The sequence below is a fragment of the Bos taurus genome, chromosome 3, assembly GCF_002263795.3.
Source record: "Bos taurus isolate L1 Dominette 01449 registration number 42190680 breed Hereford chromosome 3, ARS-UCD2.0, whole genome shotgun sequence".
NCBI lineage: Eukaryota > Metazoa > Chordata > Mammalia > Artiodactyla > Bovidae > Bos > Bos taurus.
In genome coordinates, this window is record NC_037330.1 from 97590057 (window position 1) to 97611098 (window position 21042).

Genomic DNA, 21042 nt, shown 5'->3' on the forward strand with positions numbered 1-21042 from the left:
GGTCAAAGGATGTTCAAACTGCTGCACAATTGCACTCATCTCACATGCTAGCTGCTCAAAATCCTCCAAGTCAGCCTTAAACAGTACATGAACCAAGAATTTCCAGATGTTCAAACTGGATTTAGAAAAGGCAAAGAAACCTGAGATCAAATTGCCAGCATCCGTTGGATCATAGAAAAAGCAAGAGAATTCCTGAAAAACATCTACTTCTGCTTTATTCACTACACCAAAGCCTTTAACTGTGTGGGATAATAACAAACTGTGGAAAATTCTTCAAGAGATGGGAATACCAGACCACCTTATCTGCCTCCTGAGAAATCTGTATGCAGGTCAAGAAGCAATAGTTAGAACCAGACATGGAATAACACACCGGTTCCAAATTGGGAAAGGAGTATGTCAAGGCTGTATATTGTCACCCTGATTATTTAACTTCTATGCAGAGAACATCATGCAAAATGCTGGGCTGGATGAAGCATAAGCTGCAATCCATATTGCTGGGAGAAACATGAATAACCTTAGGTATGTAGATGTCACCACCTTTATGGCAGAAAGCAAAGAGGAACTAAAGAACCGTTTGATGAAAGTGAAGGAGAGTGAAAAAGCTGCCTTAAAGCTCAACATTCAAAACCCGAAGATCATAGCATCCAATCCCATCACTTCATGGTAAATAGATAGGGGAAAAGTGGAGACAGTGACAGATTTTATTTTCTTGGACTCCAAAATCACTGCAGCCATGAAATTAAAAGACACTTGCTCCTTGGAAGAAAAGCTATAACCAATCTAGATAGCATATTGAAAAGCAGAGACATTACTTTGCCAACAAAGGTCCATCTAGTCAAAGCTATGGTTTTTCCAGTAGTCGTGTATGGATGTGAGAGTTGGACCATAAAGAAAGCTGAGTTCCAAAGAATTGATGCTTTTGAACTGTGGTGTTGGAGAAAAGACAACATGTGGTGTTGTCTCCTTTGGACAGCAAGGAGATCCAACCAGTCCATCCTAAAGGAAATCAGTCCTGAATATTCATTGGAAAGACTGATGCTGAAGCTGAAACTCCAGTACTTTGGCTGTGTTCTGATGCAAAGAACTGACTCACTAGAAAAACCCTGATGCTGGAAAGATTTAAGGCAGGAGAAGGGGAAGACAGAGGATGAGATGGTTAGATGGCATCACCGACTCAATGGACATGAGTTTGAACAAGCTCTGGGAGATGGTGAAGGACAGGGAATCCTGGCATGCTGAAGCCCATGGGGTCGCAAAGAGTCAGATACGACAGAGCGAGCAAACTGAACTGGGCCCCCTGGCCCCGACCCTTCAGCCCCCTGCCTTGGCTCTGCATTGTGGGTTGCTCAGTGGTCATCTTTTTTGCCCCAATTTGTTACACGTTTGTTTTGCATTTTTTTGTTCTCCCTCTAAACCTGAGCTTTTTGAGGCCCAGGGCTGGATCTTAGAGTGCCATTTTCTGCATTTGTGAAATGGGTATTGTCTTATTCACCTCATGGGACTATTTGAGGAGCAAAGTCTGTCTTGGCTTAGGATACTAAATCTGAGTTCAGAAAGAGGAACCTCCAGTTCACACAGTCAGTAAAGTGCAGGAAGAGCTTTGAAGTTGGGTCTCCCAAGCCTTTACCCTCTCAGGGGTGGGAAGCACTAGAAGGCCAAGCTTCTCACCTGGAAGAACTCAGTGCTCAGGCTGCCCCACAGCATCCAATATGCATGTGCAGGTGAGGCTGCGCAGGCTCAGGGGTGAGGTGGCGCGCCCAGGACCACACAGCTAATCCATGGTGGATGTGGCCCTGGGGCCTGTCTCCCAAGTCCTGGTCTTCCTCTGTCCCCATCTCTGTAACTTTCCCTTGAGATACACAGTTCATCCTTCCTGAGACAGCTGAACACAGGCAGCGTTCCCCCACTTCGCCAGTGAGGAACAGAGGCAGGGTCTTCCCCGAAGGTCTCCCAGCCCCCTGGGGACACCCTAGACTACAGCCGCACGGGGCGCAGCTCAGGCTGTCTTCCCCAGACCCAGGTCTCAGCTGGACCCCTCCCCAGCCTCCCTTGTTCTGGGTAGGGCGATAGAATCTAAGGCCTGAGAGGATGAGAACCTTTGGTTCTGTTAACTCTTTTTCCCTATTAACTGGCTCCGTGACCTTGAGCAGAGGACAGACATGTGAGGCCTGGTCATCCCCATCTGGCTGGGACCTCGGTTCTCGCAACCGAGCTGCTGCTGCACCTGCTGCTGGGAGCAGAGTGAAGTCCTGTTGTGGCAGAGCTCAACGTGGGTGGCATTTAGGGGGGCAGGGCTGTGACTTTCTCAAGGCTCTGCTTGGTAGGGGGACGGCTGCTTCCCCAAACCCCCACTCTTGGCCTCCAAGCAGCTGAACTGTCCTTCCTCTGAAGCTCCAATGTGAGAGGTCAAGGCCACCCCTGCATGGTCCTGTAGCAGTGTGTGTGTGAGCCGGATCTCTGGAGCCTCGCTGCCTGGAACTAAACCTCGGCCCTCCCACTCCGTACACGGTGACCTTGGGGATGTTCCACAACCTCTCCGGGTCTCAGTCCCTTTTTCCCTAAAGGGAAATAATAATGGGAATTCTGCCTCAGAGGGTTGTTGTGGAGATGAAATGAGTTAGTGTCCATAAAACATGTAAGATGGTGCTTGGTGTGCAGTCAGCGCTGAGTAAGTACTATTTATAGAGAGGGAGGCAGCATTGATGGGGCATCTTCCAGGTGCCCAGAGTACTTCCTCTAATCCTCACTGGGAACCCAAACCCAGGTGCGTGACTCCTGTACCCCATGTGCTGCCTTCCTTCCTCGGCTCCTTCGCCAAAAGAGCCATTAGCTCACCCCTTCCATTTACCTGCTGGGAGACCCGGCTGCAAGTTAGAAGTTTGGCCCAGACTTGATCTCAGGTCCAGGGAGTGTTCTTGCCCTGAAGCTTCCTGGAGTTGGTGGGACATCGCTCACTGAAAAGTCCCATCTGCAGAGCACTTGTCAACTCCAGGCCCTTTGTAAATGAATCCTTAAGCCCACCTGTGTGAAAGGCTGCCATGGAGAGGTACACCTACGTCTGGAGGTGGCTGGGCAGTGGGCAGAGCTGAGGTTTCAGACTTGAGCCACCGGGACACCTGAGTCAGAGTCCCATCACTCTCATCCCCTCACTGGGACCCCCATCAAGTCCTTAACTCTCAGAGCCTGTTTCTCTGCCTATAAAATGGCAGCAACCTGGTCCTCCAGGGCTTGCTGTGAGGATTTATGGAGCCCCCCTCCAGCTGCCAAGGGGCCCACCAGGCCCTCCCTTGGAAGCTCACTCCTCAGGGGTGTCCTGTGGGCCAGGCAAAGGATGGTGAGAACATGCATGTGTGCACACACACACTCACAACCACCAGGACACCAAGACACACACTCATACAATACACACACACACACAGACACACACTCTCTCACACACACACACTCTCTCTCTCACACACACAACCACCAGGACACCAGGACCAAGCACAAGCTAAGACTGCCCACAGTGAAGTGGTGACCTTTGCCCCTTCCTCCCTCCTCTCTCTCATCATTTTCCTCCCTCCTCTATCCCGCACCTCTTCTTCATCTCCTCCTCCCTGCTCTCTCCCATACAGCCTCATATATGCAGGAAACTAGATCCAGGAAGGGGTTGTCATGGGGCCTTTTACTTTCCCAAGCTTGTCTTTTTGTCTGTGAAATGGGCAGAGTTGGAGAAGGGAGGGTTAGAACTTAGACTCTGTGAACATCAGGCTCTTCGGGGCCAGCCTTCCTGGGATTCCATAATCTGGGTCCTTGCGCTCAGCTACGGGCAGTCAGGGTAGAGCCTAGAGGACTCCTGTCACATGACCCACACTCAGCCCAGCAGAGACACCCCTCCACTGGACCCCAAATGTCCTGCTTCAAGCCTGGGCTCTTCCCACTGTGTATCCTTCCTCTTAGCAGAGAGAGCAGCAATACCTTACACAGAACTCTCTAGAGAAAAATCATGCAAGCATATATCCAAATAATTTGCAAATCCCATGCAAATAGACTCCTGGCTCGTCCCATGTTGGTTTCATGGCAATGGTACCACTTTGAAACCAGTAGAACTGGACTGAATCCCAGTCAGGCCCCTGGGAGACACTCAGCAAATAATGTCACCATCCCGACTTGGTTTCCCTGTCTGAAAAGTGGAATCAGTCCAGCTACTGAACATAGTAGTAGTACCTGCCACTGGACCATCTCTCTTTGTGACTGCACAACACAGCTTGTGGGATCTTAATTCCCTGACCAGGGATTCAGCTCATGCCCTCAGCAGTGAAAGCATGGATTCCTAGCCATTGGACAACCAGGAAGTTCCTGGGTCCATCTTTATTCATTCATTTCACACGTATCTATTGACCATTTGCCTTGCCCCAGTGCTGAGCTGGATGCTGACAAAATTCTGGCCAAGAGCTGGAGCTGTGTCCTTGCCCTTCTGGAGCTCACAGCCTGGACAGAAGATAGATTTGCACAGCAGATGCAAGCCTCAGTCCCCCACACTCAGAGGTACTGAAACTACAATTTTCCTTACATTTCTAAAACTGAACTCAGTTTCCATTTCGAGGCCCCATTCTGCCAGGGGCCAGAAACTTAATCTCTGTAATCTTGGTGTCACCTTTCCCCAAGGTTGTATGGTTTAAGTCAAGACTTCTGCTGCTCCTGGGGGTGGTAGACAAGTAGTCTTCTCATCAGTGTCATCATCTACCCACAATGCTTACCCTCCATCAGTGGCATCCTTGTGACTCTCTGGGTCTTGGTCAGTGCAGAGCCCCTGCAGGTCACCAGCATGCCAGACCCTGGTTCCTGACTGCAAGCCTCTTTATCTTTGCTGGCTCTCTGCTAGGTTCGTGCTCCTACTACTGCCTTTTCCACCTTCAGGACATCCATCCATTATTATTATTACTTCCCTCCAAACCGCATTCCAGGCTGCAGCCAGGGGAAACTATCTCCAAAGGCCAGATCTGACCCTGACTTTGGCAATGGCTCTCCTGAGCTGTTCATATTCTTCAGCAGGACCAGCAAGCCCCTATTTACCTCTCCTGCTTCTCTCTTAACATCTTCCCACCCCACACCTTCAGCTAAACCAAATAAGAGCAAGTGAGTAAACAACACACTTCCTATGTGCTGGATACTTTGCTCACATTAACTAACTCAGATCCTTATAATACTAGTCTTCTTCTTAATTGATGAGGAAACTGAGAAACAGGGAGGTTAAGGCCACAGATTTAGTCCAGTTTGAATGTCTGTGCCTTTAGTCATGAAGCTATGCCACCTGGAACTGAAGAACTCTCTTAAGAAACAGGTTGTCTTCTGTCTCGCCTACTAATCTCTGTGTAAGACTTCCCCTGCCTGGAACACTATCTCCTGGCACCTCTTTCATCTGGTTCACTCTACTCATTCTTTAAGTTTCCACAATCACTTCTTGACTCCCAGGCTTGGTCGGGAGACCCTGGGGTTCCTAGGGCTCCTTGTGCTGTTCCCATGAGAGCCTTTGTTGGTAGGAGCTGCTCTCCCCCCATGCACCCCTCTGAGCAGGAACCTATTACACATCTTGGAATGACAAGCTGCTCCTGGCATGGACCTGATCCTGTGAATGTTTATAGAATAAGTGATTATCAGCTCAACTAACACTCTACTTTGTCCAGGTCAAATGAATTCCTGGGGCTAATCTACCAATGGGCATTTATTGGGCATCTGCTGTGTGCCTGGCTCTGTACAGCAGGAGAAATAGCAATATTGAACCTTTAGTTGTGGTTTGTCTGATGCAGGTCATCATGGCCACGTGAGGTCGGCACAGGGCAGTGAGGTCGGCCACCCAGCTTCCATTTCCAAACTCTGCCACTTTTCCTTCTCTTCCTCCACCCTGTCTAGCCCCCAGTCCTGCTTTCTTCCACCTTCCTGATGAAGGATCTGCAAACTTGTTTACTGAAGGGGCAGAGACTGATCTTCGGGGGGTGGATTATGTCTCCCAGAAGGAGGAAGTGTAGTCTCCTCATTTGACAGATGAGGATTCTGGTACTTTGAGGGAAAGGAATGAAGTAGGTGGAATCATAACCTGTCACTGTGGGATGCATCCTTGGGAATTACTCTGTTCTTTCATCTGAGTTTAAAGATGAGCCAAAACTAGAACCCAGGTTCTCTGACTCCTGGTTTGTTGGCTTCTCCAGCTCAGTATCCTTGTTCCCAGATCCCACAGTCAGTCAGCTTCACAGACCACAACACCTAGTTCTAGGCTGCATTCTGATTTTTATTACCCCCACTGCGTTCCAACCTTTGATCTAAGTGACTTTATGAGAGCACATTCCAATGCTCAGGTGCTGGGACCAGCAGTCAAAATGCAGGAGTTCTAAGTCAGTCCCACAGAATTCTTCCAGATCATTACCTCTGTATCAGGATGAGGAAACCAGTCAAAGAAAACTAACAACCAGTGAGGAGTCCATGCAGACCTCCAAGTCTGCACACTCTTTGCTACCTTGGTCCATTCCATACTTGTGGCCCATACTGGGGGATGGCATTTCCTCTCCACTCTTGCTCTGGCATTTCTCCTCATTTTCCTCTTCACTTACCAACCCCTCCCCACACCAAATAAAAGTGAAAGATCTCCTCCCAATTTCCTTCTCAATGGGAAAGATTCCTGTTGAACTGAGTCTGACCTCTAGCCAAGAGATGAGTCTAAAACTTCTGCTTTCCTTGCCCCACGCTCACTCTGGGTGGCTGCAGCCTCCGGTCTGGCTTTGTTTCCTCTCATCCTCTTATTAGCTGCCTAATCGGCAGCACAATTAATCTGCTCATCTGTGAAGGAGGATGGCTCACAGTGAACTGCTCCATTTCCAGAAGCCATTCTCTGAGGCAGCATGGCCAGGCCCTGAGCACTGTCTGGCTCCTTGATGGAGGGCTGCCCCGGGAGCTGGGGTCAATTAGTGGACAGATTAAGCAATTATTAGCCCCTAACAAGGGTGCTTGGCATCATTACCCTGCCTATTTACTGGCAAACCACAGCTTTCCTATGAAAACCAACAAATAAATTAGGGCATCTGGTCTACCGCCGCGTCAGCCATGCAGTAAATGATGTCCAAATGGCTCTCGGCTGCCAATGGATTCTCAGCCCAAGATATCCCTCCCCGGTCACAGCAGCTCTGGAACGTGCCATAGAGTGACTTATCATTCCAATAGCTAAGTGCCCGCCACTGGGCACATGGATTGTTCTTAGTTACCCCGCTGCTTCCTCCTGTCTGGCTGTCAAAACCTACATATCTGTCAGGGCCCAGCTCAAAGCTTCTTTCTCCTTGATACATTTTCTGCTCTCTCCAGCAGGGGAAGAGCTCTCTCAGTTCTCCTTCTGTGCTTTTGGAAGGGTTGTGTGCTCTCCTGTCAGTTTCCAGCATGGCAGGTGTCTCATGGAATGCCAGAGTTCCATTTTGTCTATTTTTTTCAGGTCTCCAAGGAATAAGTAGAAACATAGAGAGGGTTGGGGCAAAGATCAGTTCTTGTTTCCTTACCTCCTCCCCTATAGATGTGTGCAGGCCATGGCCAGGACATCAACAAAGGTGGTGACAGGGTCAGGTTTGGGCTTCAGGACAATCCCTGTGGCTGTAGTGATAAGGGCACCTTCTAGAGGTTTTTGCTGTCACCTAGGCCAGCTCTGGTTGCTCTCATCCAGGCTAGATGTGATGGTGGCCTAGAACAGAAGAGAGGCAGGGGGATGGAGATGAGGGGCAGATTTGCTAGTTTCAGAGAAGAGACTCGGGGACTGCCTGACTATAGGAAAAGAGTCATGGAGGAAACAGTCCTAAATCTGGTGACTAGGAGGCAAGGTGGGGTTTGTCCTAGTGAGAAGCCGAGAAGGCAGCCAGCCCTGGAGTCTGGAAACAGAGGACCCTTTAACTGGGGAAAGGAGTAGAGTTGGGGGTATTGACAAAACCTCCCTGTCTTTTTGTGACTTCTCTCTGTTTCCCGGTGTACTCATCAGCCTCATGAGGACTGAGACCTCTCAAGGTCCTCTGCCCCGCAATCATCCAAACTAATGTCAGCCTTTAGCTAGTAGTGGACCCATTAGGGAGCAACTCTGCTTTTATTGTTCAGAGTTATCCTGCCTCTCCCCTATCTCTGTCTGTCAAGACTCCAAGGCATAGCTCACATGCTGTCTTTTCCTGGAGGCCCTTCCTGTGCTCTTGAGCAGGACATGCTGTCCTCCAGGCCTTGAACTTCAATATTACATCTTGAGCTGTCTCCTGGAAACAGTGATATTATTTGTAAAATTCACTGGACAATACCTAATTCATAGCCATGTACCCACAGTGGCTAACAACATAGGCCCCCACATCACCTATTGATCTCTCACTGTTTTTCCCAGCTGAGGAAAGGTGCTCCCTCCTTCCTGAAATATGTTGACACTAACCCAGATGCTTCTTTTTTTCCCAGGGATCATTGACTTTCTCATAAGCCAGCACCCTATTGCTCGTGTCCTACGGGAACACCTGGTCTTCAAGATTGCACCCATGCTCAACCCTGATGGTGTCTACCTGGGCAATTACAGGTGAGGGATGGGGGAGAATGCTTGGATGGTGGTATGAAAGCAAGAAGAAAAAGGGGCTATGTTTTTGAGGAGCAATTTTCAGACTACCCATGAGTTCATCAGAAGTTTCACCCCAGCTCCTGAGGATGTGATGAGCTGGTCTTGGCTAGTTCATGCACAGTCCTGTGAGGTCACTTGCTGGAGTTTCCTGGCAGTTTGCTGGATAAGGAACCAGGAGACCTAGTATCAGTTTTGGTGCCTACTTCTTGTGTAACCTTGGGGAATTCACTTTCCCTCTCTGATGCATTGCAGTTTCTCTTGCATAATTAAGATAATAATTACTTACCTGGCAGGGCACTTGTGAGCATCAGTGCTGACAAAGAAACAGTGGCGATGAATGTGCTTTTGAGCATATGGTGGTGATGACAGTTACCATTTTGCTTCTGGATTTCTTCTTGGCGATTATTAATGAAGGAGAGCAGCAGCCTGCATCATGTGGGCAGCATTTCTCTTTGGTGTGAGCATACTGGCTTGCCCCACACTCACTCATGCACTTTACATCTTGAGCTCTTTCTCCTGGCTTAGCCCCATAATTTACAGCTGAAAATTCCACTGCCGGGGAACCATCTGCTGAGAGAACATTGAATCCTCTGAGATAGAGTGTGTTATTAGCCTTATTTCACCTTTGAGGCAACAGACTGGGCCAAAGTCACACAACCAGTAAATCATTGACTAACTTCACTGCCCAAATTATACAGCTTGAGAGCTGATTGGTCCTAGAAGTCCCAAGGTAACATTCAAGCGCCCCAGCTTTGATGTAAGACTCTGTGTGACCTGTTGCCTCACCCCCCACCCTCTAGTCTTAGAATCATTGCTCTGGCCACTCTAAGGAAGACCTGGCTCCTTACACAGGTTCTGTTGGGGCCTGATACCTCACCTTCATAAAGGCCCTCTGTCCAGGGCTTCCTAGTCTCGTCCTCATGTCACTTTGTGTGATTTTGTGTTAGTTGCTCAGTGGTATCTGACTCTTTGTGACCCCATGGACAGTAGCCCACCAAGCTTCTCTGTTCATGGAATTCTCCAGGCAAGACTACTGGAGTGGATAGCCATTCCCTTCTCCAGGAGATCTTCCCAACTCAGGGATCAAACTCAGGTCTCCTGCACTGCAGGCAGATTCTTTACTCTCTAAACTACCGGTGAAGACCCCTCATCTCACTAATCCTTCCTTGCAACTCAGTTTGTACATCTTCTTCTGAAAAACATCCCCCAACCCCCCAAAAAGAATTGGCCATTCCCTTCTCTGAGCTCCCACAGGCCTGCCTATTGAATGTCTTACCCCATTGCAAGGACCCCAAGGTCCTAAAACCACCAGAGGGGAAACACTGAGCCTTAATGGTCCTTGTGTTCCCCAGTGCCTATCATCAAGGGTCAGCATGTAGTAGATACTCAAAAAGAGTTTGGTGGATACAAAAAAAAAAAAAAGAGATGACTTTCCTGATGAAGGCACGGAGGTTCAGAGATCAAATGGGACTTGCCCAAGGTCAGTGGCAGAGCTCAGACCAGAACCCACATTTCCTGACATCCCATCAGGTCCTTTTGAAACAGAGCTGGTTTAATGCTTTCCCAGAGTGTGGCAGTTGGGTCCACAGAGGCTTCCTAGTACCCCTGGGTATGAGTTAGACAGAACCCACGGGAGGCATGATGCCTTAATTAAAGACAGTTTTGCTTCCTCTTAATTGGCTCAAGTCATGGTTCATTAGCACTGGCAGATTTTATGGCTGCTGCAGGCCTGGGAGCAGTGCCTTTCCACCTTTCCTGGACAGAATGCAATGTTGGCGATAATGGTGGTGGAAAGACCATTTGATTGATGTTAACATTTCTGGTTAATTACAAGAGCAGCCATGGTCAGAGAGAGGTCAGTACTGTCCATTCCACATACTTATTTATGTCATCATATGCTGTCCAGGGATAACCAGTTGGAAAGAGGTCTTTGACCTTGGCCAAAATGCCTCCTCTTTCTGGGCTTCAGATAGCCATTGGGGGTGGTGCTGGGGTGGTAACTGCTTCCTATATGTCCCCAAGCTGTCCAAGTTTTGTGATTTGGGCCTTTCAGGATAAAAGAATTCCACCCCTCAGAAATGGTTCTGTACTGAAGTTTAAAATCTCAGCCTTCTCCCAATGAGAGTATGTGATTCTCATTACAAGAGTTGAAGAAAATCTATAACCACAGGCATTAATCCTCTTGCTAAAACAGCTCTGAGTAGCAACAAAAAGCCTATCGATCATGAAAATTCACCATTAAATATTTGGGGGATGTGAAAAATAATAATCAAGCCTACAAATGGAGAGTTTCAAGGTACCTTAGAGGTTCTGTAGGCCAGCCCCTCACAGAGCTACCCTACAGGCCACAGCACAGTGTCCCATGGTTTGGTGGGACTTGCCCAGGCATTATAGGGAGAGAATGGATTTAGAGTTCAAGTAAATTTGGGAAACATACAGTTAGGCAAAGTTAAAAACTCTCTTCTACACTAAGATTTTTCCATTTTGAATACGCTAGGAAACAGGAATCCCAAGAGGGGAATATAGTGTTCAGTGTTTCCCAAAGAAATCCCTTTCCCCACCACCCCTCACCTGCTCCACCACCACCCTGTCCCCAGGGGGGTTTGGGATTATTAAACACCTGGAGAATGCCAGTCCAAGAATTCTGCTTGCTCATCCCCCAGTGCCATGTCAGGCGCTCACACACTTGTCTCATTTAATGCTAGCAGCAACTCTGTGAAGAAGGATCTTTGTGAGGCTTTCTATGCTTGCAAATAATAAAAATCTACTCCATGCCCTCCAGGTGCCTCTTCTGCCCCCACCCCTCCTCCTCTTTTTCCTTCTCTTTTTCTTCTCCTATGCTAAAGAACCATGTAATCGAATCTAGAAAGAGGAGTCCAATTTCCCAGCTTTGACCATGCAAAGCTGTCTGATTCTTTGTGAGGCCATGGAGTATACAATCCATGGACTTCTCTAGGCCAGAATACTGGAGTGGGTAGCCGTTCCCTTCTCCAGGGCATCTTCCCAACCCAGAGATTGAACCAGGCTCTGCTATATTGCAGGTGGATTCTTTACCAGTTGAGCTACCAAGAAAGCCCTATTTTAATAATACAAGTACCAATACCATGGTATTTATAGTAAAATAGACAAGGTGCACTCTAGCATTTAATGGCTGATGATGACACCTGTCCCATGATAGATGATGTACTTTATGTAAAAGAGCAGCAGTGTTTACTTACTAGACTCCTATGTGTTCTCCCAGACTCTGGATTATGGGAGGAGCAGAGAGAACCAGAGTTATAGCAGCCACCGTACACTCTCTGGCAGCCCTCTATAATAGGAGCTGGTGTAACAGGAGATAACAACCATATTATGGCGTCTAATAAAAACACAGGCCAACTATACTATCTGTCTCACTTTTGTTGTTTAGCTCCTAAGTTGTGTCTGACTCTCTTGAAATCCCATGGACTACAGCTCACAAGGCTCCTCTGTCTGTGGGATTTCCCAGGCAAGAATACTGGAGTGGTTTGCCATTTCCTTCTCCAGAGGATCTTCCTGACCCAGAGATCGAACCCCTGTCTCCTGCATTGACAGGTGGATTCTTTACCACTGAGTCACCCGGGAAGCCCTGTCTTTGCTGTATCTATCTCACTTACTACACTCCAATAAAACTGGCCATTTTCTTCAGTTTAGATCTGAGATTTAATGCCACTTCACAGAAAGGCCAGGCTTCCCTAGTGGCTCAGAAGATAAAGAACCTGCCTGCAATGCGGCAGATATCAGTTCAATCCCTGGGTCAAAAAGATCCCCTGGAGAAGGGAATGGCAGCCCACTCCAATATTCTTGCCTGGAGAATTCCATGGACAGAGGAGCCTGGCAGGCTATAGTCCATGGGGTCAGAAAGAGTCAGACATGACTGAGCGACTAATACATGCACACACACACACACACACACACACACACACACACACACACACACAGAAAAGCCTGCCTAGATTCTCCAATATAAATTAGGTTTCCCATTACCCTCTTTCAAGAGCACTCTGAACTATCCTTTCAGAGCCCTTGCCCCAGTTTGTAATCATGTGCTTGTCTATTGAATGACTGTCTCCACCTCTAGACTGTAAGCTCCCTGAAATCAGGACTTTATCCCCAAAGCCTGGCACAGTTCCCAGGACAGAACCAGCCTTTGATATATAATTATCCAAATGAGTCAATAAACTCCAGAGCAGTGCTTAGTAACTAGGAAGTGGCACAGGGGCTTCCTTAATGCCTCAGACACTTAAAAATCTGCCTGCAGTGCAGGAGATATGGATTTGATCTCTGGGTTGGGAAGATCCCCTGGAGAAGGAAATGGCTACCCGCTCCAGTATTCTTGCCTGGAGCTGTGTTCACAGGTAGAGCTATCATCACCAGATGCCCTCAGCTCCCAACCCTTTATTTTCAGCAACTCAGCCTCCTAACCCTGGTTGTTTTGACCTTATGCTGTTGTGACATAAACACTATAATGAGCTGCTCTAATGATTTAGGGAACTTTGGGTTCAGAGCCACACTTAGTTCTTGTACAGGGCATTACACTTAGAAACCACCTTGGATCATTACCACAGCTGTTTGAGAAAGGAAAGTCAGTTTTTATTATATCCATTTGAGCAAAGGGGAAACCAAGTCTGCAGAGATGAAGAGCTGTGTTTAAGGTCCCTTGGTGTGTTCAGGGCTCCCTACACTGCCAGACACTGCCAGTGTCCTACAAGCTGGAGGCAGAAGCAGAGAACTAGCGGAACTAGAGAACTAGTAGCTTTCCCTACTCTCCTGAGCCTTCTCATCCTGGGGCAAGACCCGTCTCTCCCTGGCTTCAGTTCCCCTCTGCCTTCTTGGAAGAGGAAAATGAAGTGCAGATACTTCTCATCATTTAGCAGAGGCGCTGGAGATAGGCTCTGTCAAGAATGGTACAGCTACAGCACAGATGAACCTGGGGGATGTTATGCTAAGCGAAATAAGCCAGACACAAAAAGACAGGTATTTTATGATTCCACTAATATGAAGTACTTAAGAGTGGTCAAAATCATAGAGACAGAAAGTAGAATGGTGATTTCCAAGGGCTGGCTGGTGGAGCTGGGGGAGGAGAGTTATCGTTTAATGGGTATAGAGTTCCAGTTTTACGAGAGGAAAAGGTTTGGAGATAGCTGGTGGTGATGGTTGCACAACATTGTAAACATACTTAATACTACTGAATTGTACACTTAAAAATGATTAAAATGGTACATTTTATGTTATGTGCATTTTATCACAATGTAAAAATAGCGGTATAACATATCAATGCAATTTGAGCATCTTTGGAGAGGTTTAGGGGGGGATCTCAGGCCTGGAAGGATGGAGGGATAAACACTGTAACTTCAGATGCTTATAGAGATGAGAGTTACGAGGCAGAGGTGGGCAGGCCTTTGGCGTCCAGGGGGACGGGCTGAGGAGGTCCACGGTTGTTGGTGGCTCTCACCGTCCTGCAGTGGGTCGGCCATCCCCACACAGTGGAGCCTTATTCTCTCTCTCCGCCACCTCCTCCTCCCCATCACTTGCTTTTCAGAGGAGACACCCTCCGTCCCTACCTGTACCCCACTGGGCCCGGGTGATGTGCAGTTTTCCTTGCAGCTGAGAAACAGACTCTCCATCTCTACATGACAATACGAATCTCTGCATTAGGTTTGCATTTCTTAATTAGGTGCTTGTCATTGTGTGTTCCATAGAGTCACATATAAGTAAACAGTCGTAGACCTTTGAATAAATTTATTGGTTTTATTTATGTTTCTGGGCATAAAAATCTATAATTACCAGGTACAGCCTCCGTATAACTGATATTTAATGACAATTACTTTTTGTTACCATAGAAATGAGCCCAACGTAGTTACCCATAATTTCTCATTTCCCAAACCTCACACATGCTGAATTGCAATATTACCATAGTAATTGCCTATTAGTCATCATAAAATACGCAGTTACCCAAAAGATATCAGGATGCTGTGAAATTTCTCATCTTTGGGAAGCCTCAGTGCTTCTTGAGAGTCTGGAGATGGGGGAGAGGAACAGACCTCCACGGGTGGTGCAGAAATGATTCAGCTTTATTGCACGGCGCTGCAGACCCCGCAGTGGAAACGGATGCTGCTACAACCCGCAGACTTGCAACACATTCTGTCTGTTGGCCCTGGTGAGCTTTACGTAGCAAAGAATGCTCCAGCGCAGTAAATCCAATTTAACTAAGGTTTGTCGAGGGCCTGCTGAGTGTCAAGCCCTGTGCTGCGCCTTAGGGAAGCAGATGGAGATCAGAGGCAGCCTTTGGCAATAAGAGGCCCAGTATTTGTACTAGAAGGGTGTGTGTCATGCTGTGGAAGCCTGGACATCATCAGAGCTAGTGTCTAAGTGCCTACTAACCACACATTATAGATATCATCCCTGCTAACACTTAAAACAACCCTGAGGTGGAGGTAGTATTATGGCCCCTTTTTAATTAGAGAAGCAAATTGAGGCTCAGAGATACCAAAGAACTTGCCCCGGGTCCCCTAGCAGGAAGGGTCAGATCAGGTTTATGAATCCAAGCTGGCCAGGCCTAGCCTGCTACAAATTAAATCCGTGGCTACACTGTATCGTAAACGCAGGGAGTGATTCCTTCTGACTATGGGTGATGAGGGAAGGTTTTTGAAGAATGTATACAGTCCACCAGACATAGAAGGGATATAAGGAGAAATTTTTACAGCAATCATCATTACATATGGCAGATGGTAAAACACCAGGGGAGGTATTTCCTGCACACACATACACACACTTACAAACACAAACATAACACACATATAGATACACACATAGGGACACATACACATGCATGCACAGACGCTGTAACCGACCAACCCCACTCACCTCAATAGCCAAAGAAGGAAACATTCTTAACTGTCCAAAATAGAATGGAAAACAAAATTAGCTATGTAAAAAATATGCGTCAGTATTATATTTGTTCTTCGACAAGCATAAAACTGCGTGTTTTTCATCAACTGGAAGTGAGCACAAAGATCCGCTGCAAGTTGCCTCACCAACTGGTATCTGCCAGCCCCTTCTCACTATGCCTCCTTCCCCACACAGGCCACCTGCCCACCCCCCCCCCCCGCCCCCCGCCAGCTTGTTGCCTCTCTCAGCCTCGTCAGCCTTGGAGTGGGATGGGGCCTCAGAGATAGCTTGTGCATGGCCCCACCTAGGGCAGGGGAACCTTAAGAAGCGCCACACTGATGCCAGCTCTGACTATTAGAGGCTGTTTATATCCACGCTAATGGAGAAGGAAATGGCAACCCACTTCAGTGTTCTTGCTGGAGAATCCCAGGGATGGTGGGGCCTGGTGGGCTGCTGTCTAGGGTTGCACAGAGTCGGACACGACTGAAGTAACTTAGCAGCAGCAGCATATCCACACTAAATCTGTCAGCCATCATTTCTGCTTTCTGCCCCTGAAGGATTAGTCAGGTTCGACCCATCTTCTACGTGGTAGCGTTTCAGCTGTTTGAGGATTGTGTGTCCCCACACCTCCCCAACTCCTCACTCACTCCAACCTCTGTCAGCTCCTGTTCTCCTGGCCGAACACTCCCAGAGCTTTACGATTTTCCACATGTGAGCTGAAATCCAGTCCTCTCCCCATCCTTCCTGCTGTCTTCTGAACATGCTCCAGATGTTCGTCATGGTCTATATTTGAGACATGGTGTCCAGGATGGAAAAGTTATAATGATGAGTGTTGGTGATGATGGTAGTGCTGATGACCATGATAATGGTGATGATAAATAGACTATTGAACCTCCTGGATCTGGCCTTATTCTAGGTATTTTGCATGTATTGTTTTATTTAATTCTTAAAACAACCCTATTGTTATTCTCATTTCACAGATGAGGAGACTGAGGCATAGGTAGATTAGGTAACTCCCTTAAGTTCATAGAGCTAGCTAGTGGCACAGGAGAAGGAAGGAATCATCACAAGCCTAGTTCTGGGGACATACTTCTCCTGGTACAGCCTACTTGCCTATCGCTATCTGACATTGACCTCTTGTCAACCTCAATCCTTCCACTTGCATCCCTGCTAAGTCACAAGCCCCACACTCCAACCACCCTCCCACCCTTCCTTCTCTGAGAACCTTACAAGAAAGCATAGACTGGGCAGAAATCACCCTGCTCCTTTGAGCAAAGAGGAAACCAAGCCACAGAGAGGCTAAGTATCTTGCTCAAGGTCACACAGTATGTGAGTCACGTAGTTTTTCAAGATGAAGTGCAAGTGACACAGGGGCCAGACCAAGCCTTACCTCCCAGAGACTCTCTCCCTTTTTATATAACCGGAGTGATGTTTCCACAGAGGCTGAAAGGACACCGGGGCTGGCAGCGTAATCAGGTGTCTAACCCATGAGTACACACCGCCAAAACCAATTATTCAAATGAGCTTCCCAGCCAGGTTCCGCAGAAAAGGCCAGATGGCTAGATGTCTGTGGAGACTGCTCCCCATCTCTGTCCCTTCAAGTAGCCTTTCAAAGTTAGAGTTGATAGTGAGTTGATTTTAATAATTGATTCTACAGTGAAGACAGGCCTCTGTGGGACAGTTACCCAGAATTAGGGGCTGGGGAGTCCGGAGGAGCAAAACATTGTGATGGAATCAAGAACTTCATGGCTCCCAGTCTTAGTTCCGAAACCACTGATGGAATAGCGTCAGTTCCATGTACAATACTTTGGGGGCGCCCTATATACCGTCAGAAGGAACCTATACTCGTCAGCCTTGTCTTCAAGGTGGGCACAGCATTCAGGAAGCTCTTCCTCAGCCTCACCTCCCACTGTCTCCCTTGTTGATGTTCAGTGGCTCAGTGGACTCTTTGTGACCCCCTGTATTGCAGCATGCCAGGCTTCCCTGTCCCTGATTATCTCCCTTGCCCCATGCTCAAATGCTCACTCAGCAAGTACTTTGTCCCAAGCATCAACTGGGGACCTGTGGGGGGCTTGGCCCATGCTTGCCCTCAGGGAGCAGGTGCTGGTGAGATGGATCTTGAGGGATGAGTGGGTGTTAGCCAGATAGAGAGATCGGCAACACATTCTCAACCAAAAGAATAATACTGTTAAGTAACAACAGTGATTATAATAATATAATCATGAATGGAATTTTACAAGTTGTCAGACCCTATTCTAATAATTTTTAATGATTATCCCCCATGGAGATGTAGGAGTGATAACTCATCATGCTTCTGCTCCCACTCTCAGCCTACTACCACCCATGTAGGAGGAAAGATAGACGTCAGAATGTTAGCTTTATTATTGACAGAAGCAGGATTTGGAAGCCATAGCTTGTATCTGTGGCTAAAATTGGCCTTCTTATACTTCACCCCAAAATTCTACTTCCCCACCATCCACAATTAAAAGATGCTTTCTTCTTGGAAGTAAAGTTATGACAAACATAGACAGTATATTAAAAAGCAGAGATATCACTTTGCCAACAAAGGTCTATCTAGTCAAAGCTATGGTTTTTTCCAGTAGTCATGTACGGATGTGAGAGTAGGACCATAAAGAAGACTGAGTGCTAAGGAATTGTTTCTTTTGAACTGTGGTGCTGGAGAAGACTCTGAGTCCCTTGAACCTACAGTGTAGGTTCACACACTGAACAAAGGCTAAGGGGGCAGGTGGAAGCTGACAAGCCTAGCTACTTGGAGGTTTTACACCAGCATGCAGAAGCGGGTGCATTTTGTAACGAGCTCATAAGACATATAATGTGCAAGGCTGTGTATAGAGACTGGGGGACATGATGCACGAAGCTGGTAGAATAAGTAGGGACTGGTTTGTGGAGGATCCTGAGTGTCACACCAAGAATGAAACCATAAGACCAGCTAACATGTATGTAGCACTTATCTCAAACAAGGCAGTATGCCCAGTGTTTACATGACTGATCCCATTCAATCCTTTAAACAACCCTCTGAGGCAGGCAGAATCCGTATTTTGCAGATCAAGTCTGAGGCCCAGAGAGGTTAAACCACCAGCTGATCCATGGCCACACCAGAATCTTACTCAGGTAGCATGGCTCTGGAGTCCACATTTGCAACCAAAGCACTTCTCAGGCTCAGACCAGGTGGGCAAGGGTCTTGGCAGTTTCCAGATCTGTGAAGAGCTAAAGGACTTTTCTTCCCTCCAGTTCTTCCTCTGCCTCTTTTCAGTAAAGAAATGGAAATAGCTAATTCCTGGCCCCAAGGGCTGGGGTTTTTCCCAGGTGGCTCAGTGGTAAAGAACCTGCCTGCCAATGCGGGAGATGTGGATTTCGTCCCTGGGTTGGGAAGATCCCCTGAAGAAGTAAATGGCAATCCACTCCAGTATTCTTTCCTGGAAAATCCTATGGACAGAGGAGCTGGTGGGCTACAGTCCATGGAGTTACAAAGAGTCAGACTCAACTTAGTGACTAAACAACAAGCCTCAAGGGTCTTTAGACAATGTGCCCTCTTGAGCCTTTAAAATAGTTCTCTACTCTTTGTCAGTGTTCTTTATAGAGAGAAAAATAATCCATCAGTTCTGGAATTGACTTTCAACTCTACCCTTACATAGCTGTGTGACCTTGGCATTAGTTTTCCTATCTTTGAAATATGGAAATTGGGTTTTATGAAACCTTAGACCCTTCTGACTGGTGACTGGTTCTCAGAATTGCTTTCAGTTTCAGTATGGAAATCCCCCCAAGTCCAGCAGGAGCCTAGAAGGAGGGGGCTGAATCCCAGAGCACATGCTCTCCACAGGGAGGGAAAGGGTGCTCCAACACTTCTCCTTGTCCATTAGGAATAAGCTCTGGGAGAAGGGGCACCAGAGAGTCTAGGGTTAGAGATGACCCTTTTCCCAGGTGTGGTCTCAGTGCCCCCTTCCCCAATCCTACCACCTTGCCAGAAGGACCACCACGACAGGGTCAAAACCTTGCTGACCCGTAGAGGTCAGACCCCAAGTGCTCATCCTGGCTCTGCTGCAAACCTTGGGCACACCCAGGGCCTCCTCCCACAAACATGCAGTTTGTGCACTGCACACAGGCTCCTGGTCCAGGGGTCAAGGTGGGCTGCGACTCTGCTCCCACCTGGCCAGAGCAAGTGCCCACCCAGATGGGTACTTCCACCCCTCAGCTCATATGAGTCCCTCTGTCAGGCACTGAACTGACTCCCAGGGCTGCCACAAGAGACTAGAGTGATGGTTAAGAATATAGGCTTTAGAGCTGGGCACACCAGATTCAAGTCCTGTCTCTGTCCCTTTTCCTTGCTCGGCTAAGGGCAAATTACTTAACCTTTCTGTTTATTTCATTTCTTCACATTACTGTGAGTTGGCTATGTACCTGACACTGGGCTAACGCTGAAGACTCAATGGCAAATGAAATTGACTTGGCTCTGCCCTCCCAGTGCTTTTAGATCTCTGAGCAAAACATGAATTTGTCCAAGATCATAAAACAACTCAGTGGTAGATCTGGGACTCAAACCCAAATTCTTCTGAGTTGGAACCTACGTGATTATCTATCCTCCTCTCTGCCTCCACAGCCTGGGACACATCCCTGTTGTGATCATGTAAGAAGGAACATGAGGGAAATGCTTTAAACATCTCAGTGGTGGTGATGGGGAGTGGGTTGATATAATTGCCCCTTGTGTGTGTGTTTGGGACAAAGAGCACTGCCCATTACCCTCTGTTTCCACTGCAGCAGGGCCCAGCCCACCTGCTAAGCATTTTGCAGCAGCTGTTGATGATAGATTGCCTGGCATTCTGACACTGGCCAATCAATAGAGCTGGAAGTTGCCTCGGGCCAAGGGCAATTGAATCTCAACCTTTTAGTGCCATTAAATAAAGCAATATTTATTTTGCTTTTGGTGCAAATATGCTAAATCCAATTCAGCTCATTGATAATGCTGAAAAACTGCTGCATTTGGGGGACAATTGTGTGCATGCCCTATATATCTCCACTTGTCCACGCCACCCTTCCAGGATCACACAGCCCCACATGCTCAGAGTGAGGTTGATCTGGAGCCACCAAACTGCCTTCCTCTCTACCCTTTAGAGGAGATGAAAAGGAAATCATAAGGAGGGGAATTAAAATCATCGCTCTCGTTTCAGCTGCTATTGTTGCAACAGGGATGAGGTGTGGTGTCCTTCACAAGATGGAGGTGTTTATTTGCCATTTAAATAATGTCCTCCAGAACCATTGTATCTCTCCCATTGGGCAGAGGAGGAGGAGAGCAATACAGGAAGAGCAGACAAGGGAGTAGCCTAGCATCTCTTTCATAGATCATATAACCTCCTTGATGGCTGGAGGGATTGCCAAGGGTCACTGAGTTCAGTCAGACCTGGGTTTGAATCCCAGCTCTATATTTTACTGGTTGTCAAATGACCTTCTGAAGGTCATATCTCTCTTGGATTTTATTTCTCATTTTTTAAATGGGGATAAATTCTACCCACCTCACT

General features: G+C 47.5%; 1 protein-coding gene across 4 annotated transcripts in view; it reads left to right on the forward strand.

Annotated features, from left to right (window-relative positions):
* BEND5 (BEN domain containing 5) overlaps positions 1-21042 on the forward strand; it is a 1466135-nt gene that overhangs the window by 1322802 nt on the left and 122291 nt on the right. For all 4 annotated transcript variants that reach the window (XM_059884715.1, XM_059884716.1, XM_059884717.1 and 1 more), the window contains one exon: positions 8446-8560. In XM_059884715.1, coding sequence (XP_059740698.1) covers positions 8446-8560 — 115 coding nt within the window. The remainder of the gene's footprint in view (positions 1-8445; positions 8561-21042) is intronic.